This window comes from Dermacentor variabilis, unplaced genomic scaffold, assembly GCF_050947875.1.
Source record: "Dermacentor variabilis isolate Ectoservices unplaced genomic scaffold, ASM5094787v1 scaffold_13, whole genome shotgun sequence".
Taxonomy (NCBI): domain Eukaryota; kingdom Metazoa; phylum Arthropoda; class Arachnida; order Ixodida; family Ixodidae; genus Dermacentor; species Dermacentor variabilis.
The window spans coordinates 44346640-44371211 of NW_027460291.1; the positions used below are offsets into that span (position 1 = coordinate 44346640).

The 24572-nt window shown below is 48.7% G+C and overlaps 1 protein-coding gene across 2 annotated transcripts in view; it reads left to right on the forward strand.

The window, feature by feature from the left end:
- LOC142566856 (whirlin-like) overlaps positions 1 to 24572 on the forward strand; it is a 428510-nt gene that overhangs the window by 150611 nt on the left and 253327 nt on the right. For both annotated transcript variants that reach the window (XM_075677763.1, XM_075677764.1), the window contains exon 9: positions 2644 to 3087. In XM_075677763.1, coding sequence (XP_075533878.1) covers positions 2644 to 3087 — 444 coding nt within the window. The remainder of the gene's footprint in view (positions 1 to 2643; positions 3088 to 24572) is intronic.

Genomic DNA, 24572 nt, shown 5'->3' on the forward strand with positions numbered 1-24572 from the left:
GGTATAGATGAGTCATTAACACTGGGGTGGGTAAAGAACCAGTTTGCAATTATCTGAACAGCACCGCCTCCGCTCGGCTCAGCCCCGGGTGCGGGGGTGGGAAAGTCCTTCGAGCCAGGCGGTGGAACTGTGTAAGTTCATTGAACGTCGTCATGCGGTCCTTGGCACTACACCACGTTGGACGGTCGGTTGCAGCGGCGCGGTTGGTTAGCGCTCGCGCCACTGCGTGTGCCGTCTCGTTGTGGTTATCGTGCCTCTCGGACGCATCGTTGCCCGCGTGCGCCGGGAACCACTTGATTCTAACATACCGATTCTGTCGTTTCAGGTCAGCCGAGCACAGAACGCGCACAGCCTCACGACACACTTTACCCTTTGCATAATTCCGCACTGCGCTTCGCGAATCGCACAACACCGTCTGGCACCCGGGGTCGGCAATGGCCAGGGCAATGGCCACCTCCTCCGCCTGACACGCCTCGCGGATCCGTGAGCTCGCCGCTGCCCTCGTCGCGCCGGACGACGCCTCGATGACGGTAGCTACGAACGCCGCGCAGTCTCCCTGATATTCTGCCGCATCCACGAACCTTGAGTGCTCGTCCTTGGCGTGAAAGTCGATGAGGGCCTTGGCCCTCGCCGCTCTTCTCTCCTTGTTATACTCCGGGTTAAAAATATTTTTTTTTTCTAGCACATCGCCAGGCACCTCAGTGCCCGCCGGTCGCGCATTCTGTAGGCATGAGCTCTTTTCTGCGCACATTGGCGATGCAGATACCGCAGATCTTCCAAATTAGTTTAGCGATGCTAACTAAATAATCCCTGCCACACACCCACCGGTGTTGGTCGCGAAGCCTTCGCGCTTCGTCTGCCAGTTCTTTTATCTTTTGGATTGTTATTTGCGGAGCCCTTTTTCAGGCATCTTCCTCCGTGCGCTTATATCACGCCGCCCAGGGCAGGTGCAGTTTACACGGAGTGCTCGGAACATGTTTCAGTTATACATGGCCCTTCCATGGCAGCACCAAATTTGAAAGTTGTAACGCGTTTCATCGCGTTAGAGCGTGCATTTGTTTCTCTCTATTTTTTATTTGTCCTCTCCTTCTCTCAATGTTTATCCTCCTTACGCCTTTCCTCAAGCACAAGGTGGCCAGCCGGTATTTATGCACTGAGTAACATCCCTGTCATTCCCTCTCTTTTTTCCTCCTCCTTTTTCATGGCAGTCTCTGCGGGAACAAGGATCGAGCCCAATGCGCACCTAACGTTACTAGATTTGTTATAATGAAATTACCGGTGTTTCGACCTATTATGTGCTATCGTTTAGATTCGATGCCTCCAATCTCGACGTATTACGTGCATTTAAAATGCGACAATCGTTACAGGCGTTCACACTAGCCCTTCCCCGGGAACATATTTGATTTCACATATTGGTCGTCCTCGTCCCGACCGCCTAATAATAGCGCTTTCTAGTGACCGAACAGCAGCACCGGCAAGTGTTCGAAAAGTGCCCTCGCAAGTCACCACTGAAATGGGGGCGAGCACGCGCTAGTGCACGTCTCGTGCAGTCTGAAGTCAGTGTTCGTATTCGCACAATGGAAGGCGCCATATGACTTCTCTTGTGAACAAGATGTGCTTTATTAGGCTCTAGTTTTCTTATGCTTGCTGAGCCGACAAATAAATCTCAGGCGCTGCCGGAACTGTACACTCCAAAGCTTTATAATTCATGCATACCTGGTTGTGCACTTCTTACCGTAGTCATAATCCTCTCTCGTGTTATCGTTTTTCGGTAGTAATTTCGAAAGTAATTTCCGCTTAGTTTTTTTGCCCGCTTTCTGTATAAACCGAAAACATGCCCGCCTCTCTGTGGGTTTCTAAAACCTATTGTTCTTATTAAGTGGTGGAATTCGGGAGTGTATGTCAACGAAGAGCTGCGCCTACCCCCCTGAAAAGAGAGAAAACAAAAGCAAGAGAGAAGACAGAGATATTAACAAGGAATAAGTCTGGTCGGATACAATGAAAGGTAATCCCAAGTGGCTAAGTAATTTGAGAACAGAAAAACAAAAAAAGGCGCAAAAGGAAACTTTATATTATGGGAGTGTTACATAAAGTGACTGACTCACTAATTAAGCTTAATACGGGGACCATTACGATTGAACAGTCATGATACTTGAAGGTGGTGGTGATAAACATTATTGAAAGGGGGAAGGGTAAAGGGGGACGTGGCTGAGGGATTGGGCTCAACTAAGGCCCTGGGCCTGCTTGGCCTTCTCCGCCCAGTCCACCAGTTCAAGCCGTCGGTCGACGTACCCGGAACTCAGCCAGGCTGCTTGAAGAACACACAACCACGGTTACGTCAAATTAAAAGTTTTGTACCCTGTTGTGGACAATGAAAGCAAAACGAACACAACAAAACGCGTACAAACGGCTTTCAAACTCCTCAGACTGTAAAAGAAAATTAGGCGTCCTCGATAATAATTAGAGCATACCCCAAATGTTGCACTGGTGCTCAATCTTTCAACAACAACGTAGTGTAACTAGCTCCGCCCATGCCGACAGGCGCACTACGGCTTTTGGGCCATGGTGAGCCATACGTTTCCAAGTTGCCTCGAGACGCCGCGTATATATACCGAAGACGCTGCTTGTCTCGCACGCTTGCAGTTTGACGAGCTGCTGTACCGGCGAGAGGTCCAGGCGGCGCGCTCCAAAGAAACGCAGCAGCAGGTGCAGCTCCAGCTCCAGCAGCAGCAGCAGCAACAACAACAGCAACAGCAACAACAACAACAACAACAGCACCAGCACCAGCAGCAGCACCAGCAGCAGCTCCAGCACCAGCAACAACAGCAGCAGCAGCAACAGCAGCAGCAGTCGGTTGTGGTGGAAGGTGCCTGCGGGGGCGCTGAGCTGCCCAGCGAGGACAGTGGAGTCGACCTGGCCAGTGGGGGTGGCGGAGGCGGCGGCGGTCTCCAGCAGGGCGGAAGCAGCCGGCGACGCAGACCTCCGTTCCGGCGGCACAGTAGTGGCGGTGAGTCCGGCGACAAACAGCTGGCCGTCGAGGACCGCCGCTGGAGCAGCGTCAGCGAGCCACCCATGGACCCGGACGTGGTACGTCACTTCCTTTATTGGCACAGCACCTCGTCGTCCGGTTCCGCTGTTCGACGCGGTGGGCACGAAGCGCCGTGCAATTGTTGCCTTTCTGGAGTCTATTTGCGGTAACTTCGCTAGTTACATCGCGCTTTCCGGATATGGTGAGGCAACTGCTCGTTACCCTGTAACTACTGGGGCAATTTCGCTGGTAATGTCGTCATGCGGGTGACTGCTCGGGTCCGCGGACACGAGGAATCACCGGCATCAGATGAGCTTGACAAGTGTCATTGGTAAAGCGTATAGTTAGCGCCTGACAGCTACAGCTCACCTCGCAGCAGACTGCTTTGAAATATGATAGTCTCAAATGTTACGAGCGGCCGCATGCCCAGGCGAATGTCTTGTGCACTTGTGCGCTTGTCCAACTTCAAATGGCAAGCTATTTAAGATCTTTTCGTATGTCGAAAAGTTGAGCTCCTGTTTATGCGCCGCAGGGAGGCAGAATGCAATAAGAACTGTCTGTGTGGGTAAATTGCGCTGATATGTCACGAGTATATACGATGTACTCAAGGAACTGGCTTCATCTACTTCTATATATACCTCTGCTGGGAAGCAACGGAGTATGCACCCGAAAGTCGCAAGAAGTTTAAAAAAGGAAAAAAAAAGACATACGGTTTCTTTAGAACGAAAGCCTCGCAGTTAAAGTAGAATTTTGGTTGCTTCAGGTATCGCAATCCCCACCACAGACTTTCCTGGCCAGTCACTCTAACAACTACGATGAAGAGGAAGCTAGCATGTGGTATCATGAGAGCAAACTAATCGATAACTTGAACAACTATATATGACGAAGTACCAGCGACGCTATAGTGAGCGGAACCGACATAATCTGTTGATATGTCAGAGCTCTGCGTAGTGTCCTGGACATGAAAACCCGAGAGAGAGAAAAAAAAATAGGAGATCACAACACCGAAAATTTTGTTAGACCTTAAGAAGCTGACCTATACGAACTTCTTTGTGAATATCGCCTCATAACGCCAGTGGATGCACTTCAGTGACATCCCAACGGCTCCTCGTCGTCGACAAATATCTCAATAAATATCTCAAGCACCCTCTCTACAGCTTCCCTGTTGAGAGGGTGCTTGAGACTCAAATTATCGGCGATACGTTTATACACAACTCGTTGCTTAAAGAATTATTAGGTATTGCGTGTTGTGTTTAATGAAAAAAACATGGGACATTCTTTGTTGACCTCCATGAAGATAACTTCACATAGCCGGCTGTCCTTGAAACTATTGATGTTAAAACCTTATGTACGCTTTGTCCTTAATGACGCATTGAAAACACGGTTGTCACCTGAACAGTGCAGCACGCACTCAGCCAGGATAGTAGTTTTCATATTTACTTATATCTCGCATCTCGTACGATCATCAACAAATCTAGGGCAGCTTCCTAAGCATGAGATATTGACCTAAAGCCGTGTTCCGAGATGTGTCGGCACTTCCATTATCTGCGCTTTCCCATATTCCTCCCGCATCACGTATTTTATTTTTTAAAATCAGAAATCGTGTGTTTAGGAAGCTTTATACCTTTTAAGAGGAGTGCACAACTTGCACCGGAAACTGGGGGCATATGACCTAAACATAAAAAGAAAACCTACGATTATCAGTACTCAAAATAGCAGTATGTGGTAAGGGCAGTCACGCATCGATATACATGGCGTGAGTTCTTGCCATACGCGCGCATCTTATATGCACCGCGATGACCTGTGATACTGACTAAGCACTAATGGACTCAAATCATTTTTTCTATGCAAAAGTATACTGTCACCGTAAATTGAAAAGCCGATGCAAAAGAAAAAACATTCCCAAAACCTCATCAATGCGGTAGTTCCTTAGGTTAATTTCTTATCGCTGCGTACCCGTTCGAAAATTGTGGCCTAGTCACATGATCATTTACCCCAAGGCGATATACCCAAGGGAAATATGCCAAATCCATGCGTACTCTCCAGAGTAGTGAAGCACGAGCGTTTTTTTGGGTAGTTTTGTCTTTGCCTTTCAGCTGAAAATGACTGCGCATCAATAGCTGGAAGCTGAATAGCCACTTACGCGCGTTCGGGCTGTTGCTTTCGAGGACTGCGACACAGATGCGCGACTAGCACTGCTTGCGCTGCTGGACCCGATTATATGACGACTCTTAGACGCTACTGCTGTATATATGGAACGTTATAAAAAAAATGATTCTTCCCGTATTGTTCAGTCGGGTGGCGTAACAACTAATGTATTACGAACTTTGTGTTACGCACCTTCCTCCGTATTCTTGAACGTCCCGCCACCCAACACTCCACCTCGACTCAAGGATGGATGGATGGATGGATATTATGAGCGTCCCCTTTGGAACGGGGCGGTGGGTTGCGCCACCAAGCTCTTGCTACTATACTGCCTAATAGCCTACCTAGGTTAAACAATGAAAAAAGAAAAAAAAACACTATCAACTACCACGCCCAAATCTTCTGATCCCCTATTGCGAACTGTGCTTTTGTACGTCTCCGTCTTTTGTCGTTTCCCTACTTTTCTTCCACCAATCCTCCAGTCGCCTCTTACTAATGTCTATTGCGGACATGCTTGCTTTACCACTGCTCCCTCTGAACCCAAGGGCTTCAAGGAGGCCAGTGGTGCCTAAATCGACCGCTGGGTAGACGTCTTCACATTCTAATAAAGCATGCTCCGTAGTTTCCCTAGCTTTACCACAGCAAGCACATGCTTCTTCTTCCTTCTTATATCTCGCTTTATAGGTGCGTGTTCTAAGACATCCCGATCTCGCTTCGAAAAGAAACGAGCTTCCCTTTGAGTTATCATAATGGTTTCTTTCCTGATTTCGTTTTTTCCTCTTAAGTAGTTACTCATGGCAGGTTTCTTTTCCATTGCCGCCACCCATGAGATTAATTCAGCCTCTCTGACTTTCCACTTGGCCTTCTTTGTTGCTGTGTTGTCCACCCTAGAGGCCGCATACTTGCTTTTAAGCTTCCTAGTTCTTTTCCTCCACTGTGAATCAATGTTTTTCCTGTACAGATACCTGAACACTCTCCCAGCCCATTTACTTTCTTCCATATTCCTCAGCCGTTCTTCATACTCAATTTTACTGCGAGCTTCCCTGACTTCAAAACTAAGAAGGTAGACAGCAGCGCCACCTCTCGACAGAAGGCGTCACTCCGCTTCATGATCATCCACGGCGATTCTTGTGAAGTGTAGCGTCGCACCACTAGAAGGATGGCGCTGTTATCAACTCGGTGAAGTGGAGGAAGAGCTTCGAGTCGAGGATCGTTTGAAAGCACGCGGGTTTGCTATTATTGCGTTGCGCATGCCTGTCGGGTTGCTCCGCCACCTTTCAGTCGTGCTTACCGCAAAGTATGCCTCGGTGCTCCTTAAGTGCACAAGTTCTATCGGAGTTCATTCATTTTTGTATATGTGATGGTTTCGTATATTACCTTAGGTTAGACTACATTCATCTACATAGTTCTTTTTTTATATAAATAGGTTGAGGGAAGAGCGACACAAGGATGCTGTCGCGTGCATGGTAAGGTCAAAAAGTGGAGGCTTCAGATTTGTTTCAAAGCCAGGACACTTCGAACACGTGTCTGGCGACCAGTTTCGCGTCTGTTAAAATGGTTTACACGAGCGAAACAACATGTATGATACTGCGCTTGCAGCAGTATTTTGTAAGAACGCGTACAAAAACACTGAGTTACATCGAATGACGTAACAAGGGCGGGTCGCTATATTTCGTAGAAATTTGGACAAGACAACGTTCGCTCAACGTGGGCCAGTTTAAATTCTCTTCTTTATTTCATTGCTACGTGGCAGAAAGAAATAATGGGAGCAGTATAATACCCGACAAGCAGAACAAGCTCTGGCTATTTTATTCCGACGAGGTTTATTTGCGCATTTAAAACTGTGTTTTCGGTCGTCACGTTCACAGGCCGAAGTTGTGCGCCTGCACTTTATCCCACCGCACTTCAGACAATGGCGCTTTCGAAGATTCCACCAACGTGAATACAAGAAGCCCGAGCTCTAAAATAAATTAAAAAAGAAGAGTACGCCGAACACGCGTACACATGCACGAACAGCCAAAACCACCGGTTTGGGGACGGAGACCGTGGGCACTGCACAAGCCAGTGGCTCGGAAAGGGATGATGAGAGTGATTATGCTGACATCCCGTACGGAGTATTTCCTCGCCAAAAACATCTCCTCTGTGCGTGCGTGCGTGCGTGCGTGCGTGTGTGTGCGCGCGTGTGTGTAGGCGTGCGCGTATCATCACCGCCAAGGTGCTCCAGGAAATGCTGAATGGACCTGTTGAGCCCATCACAGTGGGTTTCACTCGCATCTGGCCCCCAAAAAAAAAAGAAGCAATGCTGCCACAATAGGGTGAAAATATTCGCTGCAAGTCGACGTACATAAGCAAGCCCTTGGTACAACGCGCTACCTTCGACGGGCACTTGCCGCGGCATTCGTAACTTGTCACGGACCACAGGTAGCGCCACAGGAAATTCGCCATCGACGTTTCCGAAGGTCAGCTAGGCTCGAGTGCGCTACTCCCACCGCAATCAGTGAAGTGACGCGCGCGCAATACGTGACTTCCGGCGTACAACGCCACTCGATGAGCCAACAGGGCAGCACACATACGACCGATCTTCTTCCGCTTCCTCTCCTCCTGGAGCGGAGATTAACGCTGAGTCACGTGTGCGCTTCACGTGTTGCGGAATATCGTCCTGGCGCAGCAGCTTGGCCATCTCCCGGGCACGAGGCACGCTGCCAAGACTGTGCGATTGAAGGGTTGATAACGTAACAGAAACAGTCTCGAACACAGCTGCCGGCAGACGCGCGGTGCTGATCGGCAAAGTGGTGCTGACGCTTCTTCCGCCCTTTCTTCCTTTTCTGGCGTTTTATTTTCTCGCGTTTTTATTGGCCCACGTCCGGCTGTGTGTGTGCTCGCGGGCGTAAATTGAGGGCCCGCGCGCACGTCGGACGCCCCGCGGCATGCGTCGGCCGGCGTCCATGCTCTGTCTGCGAGCACAAAACTGTGTCGCGCTCCACTTGCAAGGGCCTTCCAATTAGTGGCAGCGCGCTGCCGCCGCCCTAAACCCGTAATCCACTTTTTATAGCCTCCCTCCCCCCCTCCGTACACACACACACACGCACATGCGCCGCAAATTGCAAAACAGCCGGCGCAAGGTTGTAAGCTTATACGCACGCGAGCGAACGAACGTATCGCGCCGGCCGCTTACGCAATTACGGGCTCGCTCAGCCCTTTTTTTCCTCTGTTGCGGTTGCATCGAACCTCGTTTACGGTTGTTTGTTGTTGATGATGATGATAACGCTGCTCCTGCTTTTGCTGCGCGCCGTCCTGCTTGTGTATTTGTTTTGCGGCTACACTCTCGATACGAGCCTCGTGTTATCTTTTTTTTTTTACCTTTCTTTTTCCTTTTTTTTTGTGTGTACGTATATTTATGTGTGGGCGTAAGTTGCGCTTCATGCATTTACTCTGAAATAATCTTCGTGTGACAGCGTTAAACGCTGTCTTTGTATTTGCTTAGTTTCCCTTTGACGCTGATCTTCGCGCCCTTTACGCAGATTTTTGTGTGTCGATCCACCTTCTTTCTGTTGCACGTACTTTCCAGTCCAGCGTTTGTACGTGCCAGGCGTTATTTCAATCAGCCTATGTAAGCTGTCGGTCTAACGCACGTCGTATCGGGGAAGCGGCGCGGCGCGAATGACAAGGCGAATGATCGCAATAGAGATAGGCGCTAACTTGCCAGGCAGACTTTCTTTTTCTTGTGAGTGTTAGTCAGGTAACGGGATTACTCGGACTATCCGTAGTGTCTATACCTAACGGAAAACTAAATAAGTGAGGCTTCACTGCCTCCTGGGCAAGCCCCATTTTACGTGGCAGTGGCTTATCAAGGAATACTATAGGTATCGATTATATACTGCACGCCAATGTTGCTACAGATACGTGAATTTACGCAAGACAACAAATATAGGCACATACGTTTTGCAGGAATGTGCTCACACTGAGGGATTTTTTTGTTTTTTTTTTGCAGGGCTCTATTGCAGGACAGAACGCGATTTAGTATAAGCTACGTTACCGGATCTTTCGAGCGCCACCATCATGGGGGTATCAACACTGACATTAAGAAAGATCTGTAAACGGACGAAGCTGTAGTCTCTGCAAGTAGACGAGCAAAAAGGCGCTGCTACGCCAATATTATAGGCACTAAAACAGGCACTTATAGGCCTGTTTAGGTAGATAACAGTTGTCATCCTATAAAGCAATATACTGCCTTGTGACATTGGCTGATATTTGTAGTAACCGACTGGCGCAAACAAGCGACGAGCGCCTTCTGTAACTATCCAGTAGCATTTTGATGCGCAATGACAGCCTTAAAGGTAAGCAAGACGTTCGAATCTCCAGACAACCATGGTTGTCTGGAGCACTAAAAGCACGGAAACTGCGGCGAGTTCGTAAGACACGATGAAACAGCTGCACAGCGCCGAAGAACGAGGACCTACGAAAAGAGCAGGCTGAACGTGCTCTGACTTCAAAGAGAAATTTATCAAGAAACACCGAAAAAAAGTAAAACCACCGTTAGTTAAGCGCACACGTGCGTGCACTTGCGCAGACGGTTGAAATTCGTCGGGGTATGAGGCCAGATTGCTTGTGTCCCGCGCAACTATATGGCGCTGTGAGGCGCCATATAAGTGAGGCGCCGTGATATCGTAACCCTTCGATATGTTTTGAATGCCTGACCTATCTGTCACGCCGAAACGCATGGCAGCAAACAGTCGGCAGTGGCGGCGTCACTTTCCCCGAGATTTTACACACACCGTTGACATCGTGCACCTTGTGCTGCCCCTTCGCTAAACTGTAGCGCTTCCGTCACCGGCCTCCTGCGTCGCGATTCGAACCTGCAACTTCGTGCTCGACGGCCTGAACACTACAGTGGGCCACTGGACTACATCGTGGGTGCCAGGAAAGCTAATCAAGACGACTGCCAGGTGGTGTCACTCACGCTATCGCGTGCGGAATAAATACAAGCTATACTTTGTTGCACACCTAATATGCAACACTGACGAAGCTACAGCAACATTTCAGACTATATGTATTTGCGACATAAATATAGTACCTGCTAAATGGAAGCAAGAATTATTTCATTGCGCTGAGTGACTTCGTGCAAGCTTGGTTTCGTACTTTACAGTCACAATATATGAAGCAATTGTCACATTGCAGACACAGGTTCCAAATTATTAACCACAGAACGACGAGTTCAGGGTCTCGTTTGTTACGTTTGCGCGGCCGCACTTATCATACAGTACCCGCCGCGGTGGCTTAGCGGTTATGGTGTTGCGATGCTACACACGAAATCGCGGGATCGAATCCCGGCCGCAGCGGCCGCATTTCGAGGAGGTGACAGGCAAAAACGCCCGTGTCCCATGCATTGGAGGCACGTTAGCCATCCCCTGGTGGTCAAAGTTAATCCGGAATGCCCACTACGGCGTGCCTCATGATCAAATCGTGGTTGCGGCACGTAAAACCCCAGACTTCAATCCGTCGCACAGTTTCCAAAATGTACCGCCTGCGCGTTCTCGGTCAGAACAGGGCGTGCTATATATATTGGAAGCTCAATACGCACAAACGATACGTGATTTGACGTAATGTTACCTTCGTAGATTACAGTTCTAGTATTTCAAAACGTTATTCTGCAGAAAATGTTGAATATCAAAGGCCAGTCACTGCGAAACGCGCGGAACGATAAATTTATGTGACCGCACCCTTGCGTAGTTCCCGCAGCGTTGCCTGGTATAGGCATAAAAGGGAGCATGGCAGGGAGAGAGAAGATACTGACGTCATCCTCAGAACTGAAGTTCAGTCAACTTGATTTGGTAGATGATGGGCGCTGAATATATTTAACGTATAGGAGGAAGGAGTGCTGCTTGTTTCGCACGTCTACAGAAAAACCGTCTAAAGCGTGGTGTAATAGCACCCATTCGGATCTCGCACAGTAGTCTCCTAACTTTCACAACATAGAACACCCAGACACGAACATAACGAGGGAGCAATGGGAGGCACTGCTGTCCAGCTCGGCCCTCGACGACCAGCTCAAGCTGATTAAGAGAGCTGAGAAGATGGCAAGAGCCAGCGGAGCCCTGGACTAAGGGCCCCGACCATTAGCGGTTTTTCTGATTATTCTTTTAATAAAGTTTATCAATCAATCCTAACTTTCCTTTCGTATTTTGATGACAGCCCGCCGTACGTGCGATTCTTGCGTTCTTCTTCTTCTTCTCTTTCTTTCTTTTTTTTTTTTTGTTCAGTAGAAAGTCGCGGACTCCTATTTCATTAATCCTCTTCTTCTATCTTGTCCTCGCACATCTGAATTTTAAATGGGAACGACGCCTCCGAAAGAAATTGTCTATCGATTTTCGTTCCGATTGCTCTCAATGCAGTGGGCGTGTTCAGGTGGTCGCAGAGATATATTTTGCGCCTGCTAAATGAGCATGGATGAATTCGCTGGTGTCAGCAATACGCGGGAAGGATTACTGACAAAAGTTTCATGTATCGCGCGTGCGACACACTGCACGTGTCCAGCGAGAAAGAAAAACAAAGATAAGATGTGAGATTTTACGAGCCGGGACCTCGAATTGACTATGAGGCACGCCGTTGTGGGCAGTCTTTACTTTTTATGACCTGGGCTTCTTTAACGTGCACTCAGTGTGTGGTACACGAGCGCTCTGGCGCCCCAACATGATTGCGGCCGCCGCGGCCTGGATTGAACCCGTGGCCTGGACCTCCGCAGCGCAACGTCTTAGCCATGGAGCTATCGCAGCAGGTTGCGATGAAGATGATGACTCCGAGTCGACAAAGTCGTTTAGTGAAAATGTCGATTGCGAAATTGCACATAACTTGTAGTTTCTTTAAATATTATATAAACGTTGAGATGCCCAATTCTCGACCACTCCCCCAAGGTGGGTGCAAGTTAGAGTTACGAGTTATATATGAGAGTACAACTTAGAATACTTTAGGGACATCATCATCATCATCATTGTCATCATCATCATCATCATCATGTGCGAAAACAGGCTGTGGTTTCGTCTGAGAACACAAATGCATTTGAAGAATCGTAGGGAAAATGCGACTACTCGTACATAACGAGATAAGAACAATATCCGACAGGCGTGCCTGTGCGTGACGTGTGACAGAACTGTTTCTATAGGAAATCACGCAATGTATTGTCAACTAAGAGATTCAATTGGGCTAACTTTTGCAGAGGACAGGAGTGCAAGCATTAGGTGACAAAGCACTGCCAAAGAAACACAATGTCGAGGCCCTCTCTGACTAACTTTTGAACGAAACGAAGCCTTCCAACTTCTCCACACTGAACGGAGTTCCCATTTAAACGGCATCCCCAAATCTCTAAGTGCCTGAGGTGTCAGCCGAATCGTCATTCTGTTCCTCCCTGGTGACTAAAAAATGGGCTCCAATCCATGCTGTGAAGGTGGTTGACCAACGAAGCTGTGGTATCACCTGATCCGATGGGCCAATGTAACGTAGCCTTGATCAGGGTCCCGTCTATAGCCTGAGTACGACGCCGTTGTGTGACGTTGCTGTTCCTTTCGTAGCTCATTCTATTCGCGCTGTTCTTCAGGCGTCCTATGCATGGCTTGCTTTGGGCACGAACCACTACATACTACTTGAGCACGACGCAGTCATACATATTGACGTTGCTGCTCCCGTCGCCGCTCATCGTCTTCAGGCTGCTCTTCGGTAGTCCTAAGTATATATGCGTGACTTTTTCGTAGCGCTATCACGCACAAATGACATCAGGTGCTAGGCGAGTTCTTCTTTTGCATATGAAAGTGTAGTTACATCACTCCCTGCTTCGTACGCTACAGTTGCCGCTTCCCGGCAACTGCGGCTTATGCAACCGTAACCTTTGCGGGGTAACGCTTGCGGTGAACGCTATGCGGAAAGACGAGCTTTCTGGTCCTTTATTGTCTTTCCCCAGCAAGGCTGGCGCCGCCGCTGCCGTGTTGATGATGATGATCATTTATTGACATCCCCTTTGATATGGGGCGGTGACAAATGGCCACCCAGCCTGCTTGAGTTTCTCAGGCATGCTCTACGTATACATGGTTTTTCTAGCGTTTTTGTGTAAATCTCTTCAATCCTTTTTCTCTACCTCAAAACTTCGCTATCTACCCTGTACCGTTATCTATGCTTCTAACGGATCCGGTCATATCAATCTCTTCCCTGTTTTTATTGCGATAGCAAGTATATGGACACACCAAGCGCATTTCTGCTGTCGGCGTCACCGTGAGGTTGCGTATAAAATCCAAGGGCGGTAAAATCGTCACCGCGCGCCGTATGTTGTATGTGCGAGGATGAGCCGACGATCACGGCTCTATCTCGCGCACGAAAGGGAGGAAAGCTGAAAGGAAGCGCGCCGTCTTCCGTCGCGCGCAAAGCTTCGGGGGGAGGGAGGACGCGTTCTACTCCGGGCGGCTCGGACGGCCGCGCGCCGGGCAGCTGTATCTATTTTGAAAGCCATCTGCGACGACGACAAGGTCCACCGCGCGCTGTGTTTTCGCGGATTAGTTAGCGCTGGATGCGAGAAGCAGTACGAAGATCAGTTCGCTCACTGCTGCAAGCTGCCGCGCTTCCTCACTCCAGCGTTTTGACAGCCAGTTCCCGCGGTCATCCAGTGAGATGTGTTTCTGTTTGCTTGTATGCGCGTGACACCATGCTTGTTAATTTAGTGAGCAAGTCGTCGTCCGCATAAAATAAACCTGGGAGTTGCTGCTCTGCTACTGTACCCGCCTGTTTGTATGAGAGATATTAAACCCGATATTAGTTCCTTCTAGCGCCCTCTCCATCCTCACCATGTACATCATAAACAGCAGCGGGGATAAAGGGCACCCCTGCCTCAGTCCCTTGTTGATATGAACTTTCTCCTCGCTCCTCATCCCTTCCCATTCAACGCAAACAGTATTTTCTAGGTAAATCTCTCTCAAAAGCTGTAGACAATCGTTACCTAAGCCTTTCCCTTCCAGAATATCCCACAAAATGTTGCGGTCTACGTTGTCGTAGGCTCCTGTAATGTCTAAAAAGGCCACATACGACGGTCTGCTTTCTGCTTTTGATATTTCAATACACTGAGTAAGAACAAACAAGTTATCATCCAAACACCTACCTATTCTGACGCCATTCTGAAGCTCTCCCAAAATGTCATTATTCTCTGCCCATGCATGAAGCTTTCATTTGATTACCTGCATCGCTAGCCTGTATATTACTGATGTAATGGTCAACGGTCTATATGAGTGAATTCTGTCTTTCCCTCCCTTACCTTTATAAATTAAATTCATCCTACTTTGTCGCCAACTGTCTGGTATTCGTCTATCACCTGGACCTGGATGCGCGGAGGCGAGCGCTATCTGGCGGTGCTGTAAGAAACCCAGTGGGCCACGCGGCGTGCGCCTCCCGCTGTAATTGGTTGAGTTTTTGCCCACAGAAACGACAAATGCATTGGGGGGCTGAGGTATGCAGCTTCTCTGCAAAATTCTGTGGCCCAGGCGGTTGCGCCATCTCTTCGCTGAACGCGATGAGCGCTTTATGCGCTGAAGCGCTGACGCATCGCTTCAAACGCTGAATCTTCGTAAAACCAGAGACATCTTATTGCATTCAATTTCAGAGGTGCACTTAAAGATGTAAAATATGGCTTCTGCTTCAAAAAGCATGAAGACAGCGCGATTAGGTGAACGCCGGCGGGAAGCTCGCTTCAACGTCAATTTGCCTTCAGTTTCATTGTAAGGAGGTGGTCGTATACAATCGAAGTTGCTAACCAGCACAGGTGGCATTGACACCGCGAGCTACTCTTCGGTTACCGCAGGGTACTGTCGACTCTGCAATAATCCGGAGGTCGGATAAGTTTGCGACTGTTACAAACCAATGCTGAAGAAAACTTCCCTCAGGGATCACCTGACCCGCAGAGACCGGATGTCATCGGACGCGGCTTCATGGTTGCCATATTAGTTAATTTCTCTCTTATAACATTGAATCGCACGAGATTCTCTGGTGTACAACTGAAATACAAATCTGGGAGACGACGCAACGTTGCATGAATATGGCGTTCTGCCGCTGAGCACGATATCGCAGGTTTGAATCCCAGCTGAGGAGTACATGTTCTGGCCAGTAGGAATGCAAAAAACCTTCGTGCACCCTGCTTTCAGAGCACGTTAAAGTACATATCCCTACACGCCGCTATGGCACGTTTCATAGAATATATCTTCCTTTGCGACACTAAACTTCACAATCAACTTTTTTTATATAGCCCCGCCACTCATAAAGCCCAGTCCCAGACATCCAATCCTAACCAAGGGTTCCCTTGTACAAGCTTTCCATGCTGCGGCAACTAAGCGGGGCGTTAACCTTCACCCTATCTTTGTTCGTTTTCCCATTTCTCTAATTACATTAAACGTTATCAGTGATTCGCAGTGGGGATTCCAGAAGCTGATTAATCATTCTCTTCCACAGAGAAAATGTTTCGGTTCGCATAGTAACATGAATATCTTATATTTTTCGCAGTTTTTTTCTTGGTAATCAGTGTTTAGTTCATTTTATTAAGTTTGCATCTAAGTGAAGATAATTTAGTTATGTGCTTTAAGAACACAGAAAGATTTATTTGGGAGCAACAGCGTCTGAGTGTGATTTCTTATGTACTTGTTTCATGAAGGCCCAAAGTGTGTATAAGGAGAAACATGTTTCATTTGCTTTTTTTTTTATTCGGAGTAGGTGCAAGCTACCATACCAAAAGTTACATCTTCCCGCAACATTAACATCCAAACACGTACAGACACGCACATGCGAACGCTAGCGCCCGCCTGTGGATATTTATGACAGAGCTCTCTCCCTCCAGGCGAGCCATCACTACGACTTTATTTTGAAACCTCTACTTCCGCAATATTACTGCGGGTAGCCGACTTTGGGGTCACCTCGGTGGCAGAAGCCGGAAAGGCTGGCTGCCCGGTGGAAGAGCCTGCACGCTGGGTAATGCATGACGTGCCAGTGAGCCTCAGCGTGATGTCTCTGCTCTTACACGCAATACTTCTGATGAGGAAGAACCAGTTGCAGATCGGCAAGTCGTATCCTGTCATTGAACGACGCTGTTTTCTTGCTCTTCAACAAACAACGCAGTACGGCAGCTGAAATTTCAATATGCATGTTCTGAATACATTCAGTTCTTGGTTTACGTTAACAGCGCACTATAAAATGGATGCAAAGAGAAGATGCAAAATCCACAAACGTTTGTTCATGGTGTCAGCGTTAATTGTTGCGCTGGCATCACAAGAGCAGTTGATGCTGCATAAGCTACCATAAGACAATTGCTAGCCGGATTTTCTATGTCTCTGTAGTCTCGGTACGTACGTGTTTATATGGCGAATAGTAAAACTAGAAATAAAAATAGTAATAACTAACAATTAATAATGACAACAACAACAACAACAGCTTCGTGTACGGAAAACAGACATCACAAAATCGGCCTCATCCGATTGTTGGTAGAGAAGACATGGCGCGCCTTTTTCGAGCCGCTCGCGTGTGGGAACGACTATGCCCCGATTCGGAGTGTGCACAGGCGTGGGTGTGCGCGGGTATTCGCGCCTGTGTTGTGCTCACCCTGGCATTCAGTGTCTCTCTCTCAATTTACCATCGCCTGCACCCCAGTGCAGGCTTTCTAACCTGATATTTCCGTCCTGTTTTAACCTCGGCATCTTTCTCAACATTTATCTCGCTTTCTCTCTCTCACTTCTCAAGAACGTTGTTACTACATTGCGCTTCGGCACTTCCCCGTATTCCGTCGTCTGTGGCAGTATTGGAGAATGAAGGACAACACACTGTAGAAGTTTACTTTTGACTCGTACAAAATGTATTGACTAACGCTATAACGTACTACTGTATACTGTTCAAGTTAAATTGTGTGGTTTAACGTGCCGCAACCGCACAGCCGGCTATGAGGGACTCCGTAGTGGAGGGCTCCGAATTAGACTAAGATTGTTTAACGTGGACCCAGAGCACGGTACACGCGCGTTCTTGCATGACGCCACATCGGAATGCGGCTGCCACGGCCATGAATCGAACCCGTGACCATGCCGCGGCCATTGAGCCACCGTGCAAGCTTGGCGCCTACTCCTGCCTTTGTTGACGTTGGTTCCATTATCAGCGCCCGTTGGCGCGTTTGCGGGACAATTTCTAGTTTTTGGTTAGAAACGAGACAAAGGAATTGTTTATCCACTGAAAAGTCCGTGACGTGCAGTCGCGCTAGCGCGTCGCCGCCAAAGCGTTGGCAGGGAGCTGTCACCGGCCGATCTTTTGTTCGACGCGTCGTCTAACCAGTTCGTGGGTGTGCACTGGGGCGCTTAGCTAGCCTAATGACGGGCTTGACAACGTATGTTCCCTGCCGGAAGACGTTTACAGAGGAATTATTACTACGCGGGACTTTTATTCACAAACAGCAGCAGCATGGGTGGACATTCATTCGTAAGTTCATTAATGAGTCCGGCACGTTGTGCTGCTGTCAGGATGGCCAAACGCATAGCGCACGTTTCTTTTTCTTTTATAACACGACAAATAGCATTCCGATTAATGGCTGCTCCCGAATAACCTGGCCCTTCCTTAATAAGGTTTATTTCTTACTCTCTCGGTCAATGTCACATCTACTGTTTGTTTTTTGTTTTTTTTAGAGCGCGGCTCTTAGGGGCCCGTTCCTGCAGCGAGCGTCGGCGTGGGCGTTGTCCCTCGTAACTGAGTGAAAGAGCACAGCGAAGGATGAAAGCGAACGTGGAACGCCGCGGGAGATGAAAGACGGCGATAGCAAAAAGAGCGCGAGTATGAAAGCGAAGCAGGAGGGTGCATCGTAACCATGAGGTGGAAAGGGACGGATGAGGGTATGACGAAAGCGTGAGAAGAAAAGCGTAGTGCCGCGCAAGACGGGCTTTGCGGCGATGATGGCTACGTGATGCCGCCAGAGTAGCGCGTGTCGTGTATTGGAGGCGAGGAGTAAAGGAGTCGCCATCTGTCGGAAGCGCCTCCCTTGCGTAGTATGAGGGATCACGCAGCGCGCTCCTCATAGGTTTCGCTTACGGCACTCAATAAGAACACCACGCGGCAGCCCTTCTGGACATTTATGTAGGTACACTCAAAACGAGTGAAGTTCTTGACTGTCGATATAATAATCTTGGGCAAACTTGAAGCACATAATCGTTTACAGACGCTATCTCTTTACCGAATAATTACAGCGAACGCCACTATACGCGCGGTCGCCGCGAAGGAGTCTCCCGAACCGGCTTGTGTGAAAGGTATACGCAAACGCTGAAAGTAAACTATGTGAAATATGTTCTTATAGTAGGCTGTCTGTATAACCGAATGGGGCATAATAGAATGAAGCCTCAATGCAGCGATCGCACGGGTTCGCAGCGACCGACTGCGCGTCTGCATGCATGTCCGCGCACAATGTTTCGCTTTCGCTGTGAGCGCGTTTTCGCACCGTGCCGTGAGCTTTAGGACGCAGCATATGAGTATTTGACAGTACCCTAGCAACCATTGTTGCGTGGACGTTAGCAGAACTGTCCAAAAATAATTTCGTTGTGCAGACTTCGACGCCTACGCGACTGTGATGCGCCGTCGCGACGATTCAATCTTTCTTTGTCTTCTAAATTCTTGGACATTTAAATATTATTTCTAAAGTTGCGTCGCACTGTATGTTTATCGGTCTTCTCAGCGTGCGATTTCCCTCTGCTTCTTTCTTGTAATGCAGTGCATTAATTGTTAACATAAACATGACCTATAGGCTGATGCTGAACAGTGAAGTGCTGGCGGACCAACTCAGGGCTGTCCAGAGGGCCTGTGTGACGGCAGAGGGGCTCGGCCTCTCTGTACCGACGTGGGAGCGGCCCGCATCAGTCCCAGACTGATCCCTCAGGACCTAAATAAAGTTCTCCATACCATACCATGTCATACCATATGCCATACCTTTCTTTAATGTGCGTCTTACCGCTCCCTTTCCATTCCAGTGAACTTGCCAGTATCTAGCATCAACAAGTTCATAGACCAAACCGTCCTGACATTAGCCGGGCAGCGGGCGCGAGCGAGCGTCTCAGTGCGTGTTTTCTGCTACTCACCGAACATCGCGCAGTCCCGGCGCCGTAACAGAAATCTTCCTCACGTGTGTGCTTGCTGCATACCCGAGTTATAGCCGATGGCTGTCTGCCGGTTCTAAATTTCGCCAGCCAAGCTTCACGCAGCTCCTTGTCCTGCGGCTGCGTGGGAATAAGGCTGACACCGGGCTCCGTTGCGTACGTCCGGCATTGCGGCACCGAGCAGTAACCTACCATGCTGCACGTCTCCAAAGGCAGTCACTACCTATTACAGTGCTTTAAATGTTGTCAAGCAGACACCCAAGGCGGTAAAGCCTCACCACTTAATCAGAACCGCGGCGCAGGTGGGGCTTTAAACTTTCGTTTTCAGCTCGCTTCGGCGCTTTCGAAGCAGCCGACGCGGCCGTTGTGTGCACGTGATCCCTCATGCCACGTCACGCCGACGGTGGCGCCAGCTTTTCCAGTGGTGGAGCTCGCCGCCAATATGGAAACAAGGCACTGCATGAGCGGAGGTCTGTTTGCGGCGGCTGCTGCGAATCGCGCCTATGCGTCGCCCACGCGCTGCCTCTCCTGATTTCCCGATTAGCCAGCGAGTCGCGCCACGTAGCTCTATTTGCAACGTGCCGCACGAGACAGATTGTCCGCGCCAGTCAATATATTGCGTACTGAAAATACGTACAGAGCTGCGTTCAAATTTCACATTGGTGAGTATCGTAATCGTCGACGATTTTTTTCATTGTTTGTTTCTTCTGCTATTTATTGCTGGCAGTGGTTATTATCTTCCGTGTGGCCAATACCCCTCGTGAGTATAAGCTATGTTACGAGGCCACAACAAAAACGACGACGATGTTGGCTGGCACGCATACGCGGCTGGCTATACTAATTTTTAGTCTAACGTGTTTCCCTTAAGTTTAAGCTTCAAAGAATAGCAGTGCGCAATACCACAACACACGTTTAATTGCCACTATTGCTTGCCTTCGAACAAGCGACAGATCATATACGAGCATTCTTTTTTTTTCTCTCATGCTCTTCAAATATTAATTCTTGTCACGTTGTCCCGTGATTACGACCTGCACAATCACAACCGCGTCACTAGGTGCGTCATCGCTAACGTCAGTTGGACCATAGATTCTGTCGCTGTCGACAATTACTCCGTTCGCTACCGTGAAAGCGGCCGTCATACGCACCCATACATCAGTCAGAGTCACTTTCCACATGCGCGGAATTCAGGCAGTTCCCAAGTTTTCTCAGAGGCTAATGCAAAGATGTAAAACATGCGCTGGCATTAACTACCCATGTCCGTCGCGCAATACTGTGCCGTCTCTATTACTGCTCATTAATTCTGCGCTGGCTTGATAAGCCCCAAAACGCACATACGGTTTACGTGGCCGGCCATCATTTCCCTCCTTTAGTTAGGAAAGCAAATAACTAAGCAATCAGCTGGAAGCGTTGGGTAGCCACCTTAATAAATGACTGACAGGGTATTGGTATGGTGCATATATTCCACTATGTACGGTTGTATCGCAGGCAACTAAGTCTGCGAAAGTCGACTTGCGAGCCTTCATTGGCCGGTACACGTTACGATGGCAATACAGTGTAGCGACGTTACGATGGCTATGAGAACAAACAAGACATGAAATATAATGCGCAACCTCCCCCTCACCCCTTCAAGGGAAATGCTCAAAAGGGGGCGGGGGGAGGCAATATTTCCTAGAAAAATCTAAATGCCATAACTGACTAATTAAAAAAAAGTATTAATTCAGGTCGGCACAACTTACTTCACGGTGCATATCGCAATTTACAATCGTAGCCGGGGACTTCGCAAGGCGGATCCTCTTGGAATGAATTCTCAGGATGACACCAGTTTTGAGATATAAACTCGCGAACTTTTCGAAGAACTACACTGGCGGTCCGGTTGGTTTTGTGCTTCAGTGCATAAAACCACGTTTTGCTTAACATGTAAGTTAAACGACAGTGCATTTCGACCGCAAGGTTGATGGCGCATATCTCAAAAGTAGTGCCACCCACAGAATTCATTTCAAGTGGATGTGTCTTGCAATGTCGCAGGCTACATTTTGTTTAAATTGCAGTGTGTGCCGTAAAGTAAACATTAAGAACCGAATTGGTGAATTTTTACTAATTAGTCGCTACAGTTTTCGATTTTTCGTAAGAGTAATGTCCGCCTCTTCGAGGGGACCAGCTCAAGGACCAGAATTGTGCTATGAACCACAGATAACGTTTAAAATTGCTTAAATAATGTCGTCTCAGAAACACCTGGTATCTGCGCGTATTCAATTTTTTTCTTCCGTTTTTCGCGGAGTATGTGTTTTCGTTCAATCCTCGTGCGTCAAAAGATTCATCAGTGAAATGACGTACTCAGGATGGGAACCTGCTGTACGAACTAAAGGCTGGGAAGGCCGTGATGGGCATCTGGCCTGTGGAAGGCAGCTCTACACTTCGTGCATGCTCTGGTATCTAAATGTGACCATCAATCAATGCCTCCCTCTCCCTGGTTAGACGCAGTGGTACGAAGTATTATTTTCTTTTCTTTTTCTTTTTTTTAATACATAGAATGTATGAAAATGCGGATAGTGCCGGACAACAACTTCGTTTTGTAGCATTGGCGCCAGGACGATGCAATTACCCATGTTTAGCTCGTTACCTTCGTTCAATAGCTTGGGTAAATGAACCAACTTGTATTTAAGCACTTTTCACAGTACATCTAGAGATCTCAGCATGATGTACTTTTACATATTTTGATAACCCTCCAACTACCTATGGAATTCGTCGGCCTCACCCGGTCCCTTTCGTGATTCCGCATGTGCCTCTTGCTTTTCGTATAAGCTTTGCTTTCAGTTATCCACCTTGCCATCACCAGGCTTTCCACTCTGCAAGAACTCCACGGTCATCGTCGGTACATTAGAGGGATTTATAAATACCGCACGGAAGCAGCTTAGCGTGCTCAAAAACTGGAACGTACACTCGCGATACTTTTGTGGTGTTCTTGCGTTCCTTTGTGCCGATGGTGATCCCCTGATTTCCGGTTATTTCTGAAGCTCCAAGTCTTCAAAGAGAAAACGTGAGTACTGCGACTATAAGTCCAGCTTTCATAAAGCCCAAGGATTTTGTCAACATTTACATCGACGTATACCGCCGTGAATCAGTGCCCCTAGCGGCTAAGTCTGCGTAACATAAAAGACGAAAATTCCGATCAGCTCTCACGACCGAATCGTTTCCTGACTACATTTAAAACCATGGTTCATGCTTCGCACAGCGTAGCACACGCGACAGACGACCGTTTTGCCTTCTGGCCGATAAGCGAAGCCGACACTAAATTCCTAGATGTGCCATCTTCCGCGTTACAATAGAAGCCCTTTGTGGTTCTTTCAATACGAACGCTTGACATCTGCTTCCTCCCGCTGCATCATTGTCGTTGATCTATCACCTATCAGACGGCATGGGTAATAAAAATGTGCCTGTCTCACCAACATAACCGCCTTCGCGATAGTCGGCGGCGGACCTTCTCATCCATCGCAGCGCGCCTCAAATAGAACGGAAAGTCGCGAAACCTGGGTTGAGGATAGCGCATCTCTCTCTCTCCCTCCTTTTTTCCGCCGTTCCGTCGTGCGGCGGACGGGCACGACGTATCGGTCGGCGTGATCGCGACCTCGCGTTTGTAAAAGTCCTCCCGCGGCTATAACGGGGTCGCAGACGCCATATGCGTCTCCAGCCTCCCCCCCTCCCCCCCCCCCCTGTTGGATCGCCCCCCTGTCGACCTCCTTTTTACGTCTAATTATGATGCCCGCGTATTCGGTTCTTCTTCCTGCAAAGTGTGACCGTCATCCCCGTTCGGAGGCCCTCGGTGGCGTAACCTTGATCTCCGTCGCCGATGAAGCGAGCGCCGCCCGCCCATGCTGCACGTGGGTCGCGCGAGCGCGGCCGCAGGAACGAGCTCGCGCTGCGCGCGCTTGCTCGTGACCCAGTCCCCTGGATGCGCGCGCGCGTGCCCGGCCACAGCGCTCATTGCCGCGGTGACCGCAGCCTGCGCGTGTAACGAGCTGAGAGACTCACGGAGCCGCCTTGTCGCCGTCGCTCTTCGGCGTCGTCGTCTCGGCTGATCGACGCGTGACGCGATCTACCGAGCGTAGAAGTGGCGCGCTGCTCCACTGTCGATCTGCGCGCTTTCCTGCTGCAAGCGGGACGCGCACTCTTGCGCCCATTTGCGACGGGGGGGAAAATAAATCGTACGTGCGATATGGCGACAGATACCGCCATGCAGCTTTCGCGTATAGCTGTTAACACGGCAGCGTTAAGGACGCCGTGTCGCGGCGTCCGCGGCCGAGAAAATCATCCCGAACCGCGCATACTTTATACGGCACTAAAGTTCTTCTATCACTAAAGTTGATCGTACCTTGTCTTGTGTTCTTTACACTGTTATTCCACGGAATATTGAGAATGGCAGCACACAAACAAATGCCACGAAGAAAAACACCGACAGCGCCTTTTATGTCAAATCTCAGATTACAAGATTCTGCTACCTTGTGAACAGTTGTATGTTGGGCGAACCGGACGTTGTGTCAACGATGCGCGAGGGAACACGAACTTTCAGTTAAACATAAAGGTAGTGCACATTTGCCTGCGCATTGTCAAGCTTGCATGTGTGTTCCAGATTCTCGAAAAATAAAGATCTTGGGTATGGATGGAAACAACTTTATTTTGAATCTGGCAAATTTGACGACCCGGGCTCAGGTCTCCCATGAGGGGACTTCGAGGCCTTGCCTCGTCGCCGCCTCTCGGGCTTGCTGGACAGCCCACTCTTGTGTCTTGAGGTTGGAGCTGCGCAGAGCGGCGGCCCACTTCGACGCAAAAGCCTCCGGAGCCATTGGGTAGAAGCCAAGATACCACTGACCGGGAGCTGATGGAAGCTTTCTGTATATCTCTTAGAGGGAAGGTTTGCGTAAGTGACACAAATATTTCTTTAATGGATAGCGAGAAGTGTTTTTGTTACAATGGTCAATGCGATTACATGTTTCGCGCATGTGCGAATAAACACGTATATTGACAAGAGCGACGAGGAATAAAGTTAGGTGATAGTTATCGCTTGTCCGTGTCTCTTACTACGTCCTTGTCTGCAATTCCTCGCAGTCAGTTTATTTCGTCATTATTGTTCTACGCGCGCACGCGATGCACCAGATCCTAGCCATAGTGAGCGTCGTTGTAAAACAAAACAATATATATATATATATATATATATATATATATATATATATATATATATATATTACTCAAGATGTAACTAGAGTAAT